The 3,966-nt window shown below is 35.6% G+C and overlaps 1 protein-coding gene across 4 annotated transcripts in view; it reads left to right on the top strand.

Annotated features, from left to right (window-relative positions):
* LOC116071419 (transmembrane protease serine 11F) overlaps positions 1–3,966 on the top strand; it is an 86,802-nt gene that overhangs the window by 80,476 nt on the left and 2,360 nt on the right. For all 4 annotated transcript variants that reach the window (XM_031342915.1, XM_031342914.1, XM_031342912.1 and 1 more), the window contains one exon: positions 138–280. In XM_031342915.1, the coding sequence (XP_031198775.1) occupies positions 138–280 (143 nt within the window). The remainder of the gene's footprint in view (positions 1–137; positions 281–3,966) is intronic.

Raw genomic sequence — 3,966 nt, 5'->3', positions numbered from 1 at the left:
ACCAATACTCCTCAAACTATTCAACAAAATAGAAACTGAAGGCACTCTACCCAATTCGTTCTATGAAATATCTTGTATACAGATATATTTATGTAGTTTCATGTGTATATAATATATTATTCATGTGTGTATAATAGGGCCTACACAAAATAAACTCCGGCAGGCCAGGGTGGAAACCATTGGCTCTGATGTGTGCAACAGAAAGGATGTGTATGATGGCTTGATAACTCCAGGAATGTTGTGCGCAGGATTCATGGAAGGAAAAATAGATGCATGTAAGGTAAGTTGGAAGTCAAAAATCCAACCTTCTAAAGGAAGTTTCCATTAGATGATTCTGAGCTTTGTATGTGCTAATGTGCAACTGTAGTGAGTGGTGTGCACTAACCCAAAGTAAAGCACCTTTAGTGTGTAGCATTTCATTCAGTGTAGAGATATGCACAATGCTATCATTTCCCTATTTTCCATACTAGGAAATGAAAGTCGGAGGTCCCCTCTTTTGGCCCACACAGTTACTTTCATTATTTTTCCTTCCTCCCTCCCTCCCTCCCTCCCTCCCTCCCTCCCTCTCTCTCTCTCTCTCTCTCTCTCTCTTCCTTTCTTTCTTTCCTTGGGAGATTGAGACAGAGTCTCCTATAGTAGTCCAGATCAGTCTCTAACATGCTCTGTAGCTGAGGATCGCCCTGATCTTCTTTTCCACACCACCCAAGTGCTGGGGTTAGAAGCACACACAACCATGCTTGACTTCATTCTTTTCTGAAAATCAAACCTCAAAGACAGAGAACTGCTCCTCTGAATGATTTGTCTTCTTGGAACCCCTTTACCCAGAACGAGAAGGCAGGTTTCTTTTGCCAGGCATTGGGGGTTTTGTTAATGTATGATGATTGAGGGAACATTTTCACCCTATGTAGTGAAGTCTAGTGTGTGTGTGTGTGTGTGTGTGTTATGAATGCATGTGCATGCATGTGTATGTATGTGTGTATGCATGTGTGTGTGTTTGTGTGGTGTTAAAGAGAGCTTATAAAATAATATATTACAAAATAATATATTTCCTGTGACCTTTCAAACATCTTCAAGGTTATTTATTCCTCCTTCCTGTCTCTCCCTCTGTATTATTCTTTCATACCCTACAATTAGATACCCGTCCTCATTTTCACATTTCCTCCTTCATAACATCTATGTCCTATCAGATTCTTTAGAGCTAGATTCCCTCTCTCCATGATCCATTTGTATTTTCCTGACTTCTGTGGTCACTCCAGGTTATATCCTCAGATCTAAAGATTCATATCTAAAATCCACAAATAAGACAGGACGTGTAGCATTTGACTTTTTGAATCCCAGGTTATTTTACTCAGTATTTATCTATTTATCAGAATAATTTATGATTTTGTATTACTTTATTGCTAAATAGAATTCTGCTGTAGCACATTTTTATTATTTATTATTCTAGAGTGCCTCCATTTGCAATCTATCATGAATAGAGCACTAAAAAGAACAACTCATTTTCTGTTATTTATCTAGTATATATTTTATATATTTCTTCTCTGTACTTTATTTCCTTCTACTTGCCAAATTTGACCTTGGTTTGTTCAGTTTTATCCCTTTTCACTGAATAATTTTATATTTAATTAAGATCTTTGTTTTTTTTTTTTCTGACCTAGCTATTCAATATGTAAGCTTCCCTAAGCTTTTATTTTCCATGTATCTCATATGATTTTGGGATACCATTTCAATTTTTGTTTGTCTTAGAGTATTTTATTAATTCCTTTATCTCATTTTTGGGAATTTGTACAGGGTTTTTCCATTGACTGATTTGTAGTTCCAAGCCACTTTGGTTCAAGGGAGGCCTCTGTAAATCACCTCTTCTCTATGGCTTGCCCCTGCTTCTCCACTTAAGTTTCTGTTTTCACTGACCTTTACAGGGACATTTACCCTAGCTCTGCATCTCTTACTTATAGTTAACATTTACCTTATAACTGGTTATATTTTATTATTGTTGTTCGATGTCTTGGGAGAAATAGTTTTACCCAGATGCTGCTAGTTAAACCATACTTTGTGGCTTTGCTATGTAATATTTAGAAAGAACATGTCTGCATGTTGTCTCTATTCCTCACCTCCTTCTGGGGCTTTCAATCATCAATATTGGATTTTCTCTATTATTTGCTTGAAACAGTTCTTCCTAATGACTCATGAGTGACATTAATGCTAAATTCTAACAATCATCTCCGACACAGTTGTTTTAAAAACAAAGTTTAGTAACAACTTTTAGAAGTGCTTATTGCTCCCTTTCTTAAAACATGGCCTTCTCCTGATTCTGAATTATTTCTATCCCATTTTTCTCTGTATACCCCATGTCAACTGACAGTTGCTAACTGAATCTGACAGATTATTTTTTACTTTTGTGATAACTTCTCTCTCACCAGTTCTATATTGCACCCCCACTCTCTCTTTCATCTCTCCACTCCTCATTAGCCACTTTGTTTTTACTCTAGTACCCCTTTAGTGTGTTTGTCAAGTAAATTCAGCAATATTTATAGGATGCTGTTCTAGTTTGTCAAATGCATCATTAAAACATTTCAGTGGCCATCTTTTGTTCTTAAAAGTACAAAACAAAACTTTCTAAACAAAGTGCATAATGTTTTATAGTAACCCCTGGCCCTATTTGCCAGCCACCACACATGGCACTGACCTCCCCCTGTTATTTTCTTTACATCTCCAATACCATCTTTTTCATCCTTGTAGAGGATAGATTCCTACATACCACAGAGCACATGCAAAAATGTTCCCCCTGTCTAGGGTCCCTTACATTCCTACTTTCTGATGTACAATCAACATCTCTACTTTCTCATATCAACATAATTTACATATTTCAGAGATATATTGGGAAAATTCATCCTGAACAATCAAATATTCATGTTGTATGTTTCTCTACCAGTTACTATAGTTATTATTTGTCTCTTTTGGAGGCTTATTTAAATATTAGCCTATTTAATGCATACCTCAAGCTCTGCTAGCATAATGAATCTTTCATTTTTGGATCATCATTGTATCTCCAATAACTGTCAGAATGTGTTGGGCATGTAAACAGAACTAAATAAATAAGAGTATATGAGAGAGGCTAGAAACAGGGCTTAGTGATTAAAAGTTTCTAGGCTCTTCTAGATCTGAGTTTGGATCCCAGCACCCATCTTAGGCTGACCACAGGCAGTAACTTCACCTCCAGGGAATCCAGTGCCTTCTTCTGAACTCTATAGGCACACATGTGTCACACACACACACATACACACACACACACACACACACACACACACACATACACACACACACACATCATTTTGCAATATGAGTAAATGGAAGAAAAAAAGTAAAAGACACAAAACAAATTAAAATATTTTACCAATCCTTGCCCATGATTGGGCCTACAACTTGGGTATTTCAACATCTGAGAACATACTTTTATCTTCTATAAGTGCATCTGTCTATTTAATCTCCATCTTTACTTGAAAGAGATAAAGGAATATTTATAATTCAGTAAGAACATATAAATTAGAAGTAGATGAGTATAAGAAAAAGAGACTGAGAGCTGGGCAATGGGGTGCAGGCAGATCAGTGGTCTTCAGAAGCAACCTTTGAATTTTTTTTCTATTATGATACATAATAATCTCATATGTAACATTACATGCATAAACTGTTTGCAAATCATAACATATATGGAAAACATGTCTAACCAAGCAAATAAAAAATAGGATGATAAGCCAGAAATAAAATAAACATTACATATGAATTACTTTCTACTAAAAACAAAAATGTACTTTGAGGTTCAACTCAATAGAAAGACAGTCTATTCACAGACTGTCCATATAACAATAATTTCTTCTCTTGTATTTCTTTTTTTTCTACTTTTAGAGGGCAAGATCTGTGGGAAAGAGATGACTATTATGATATTGATTGGAGTTTTTTTTTTTTTTT

The sequence above is a fragment of the Mastomys coucha genome, unplaced genomic scaffold, assembly GCF_008632895.1.
Source record: "Mastomys coucha isolate ucsf_1 unplaced genomic scaffold, UCSF_Mcou_1 pScaffold22, whole genome shotgun sequence".
Classification (NCBI taxonomy): domain Eukaryota; kingdom Metazoa; phylum Chordata; class Mammalia; order Rodentia; family Muridae; genus Mastomys; species Mastomys coucha.
This window is presented reverse-complemented; position numbering and strand designations above follow the sequence as displayed.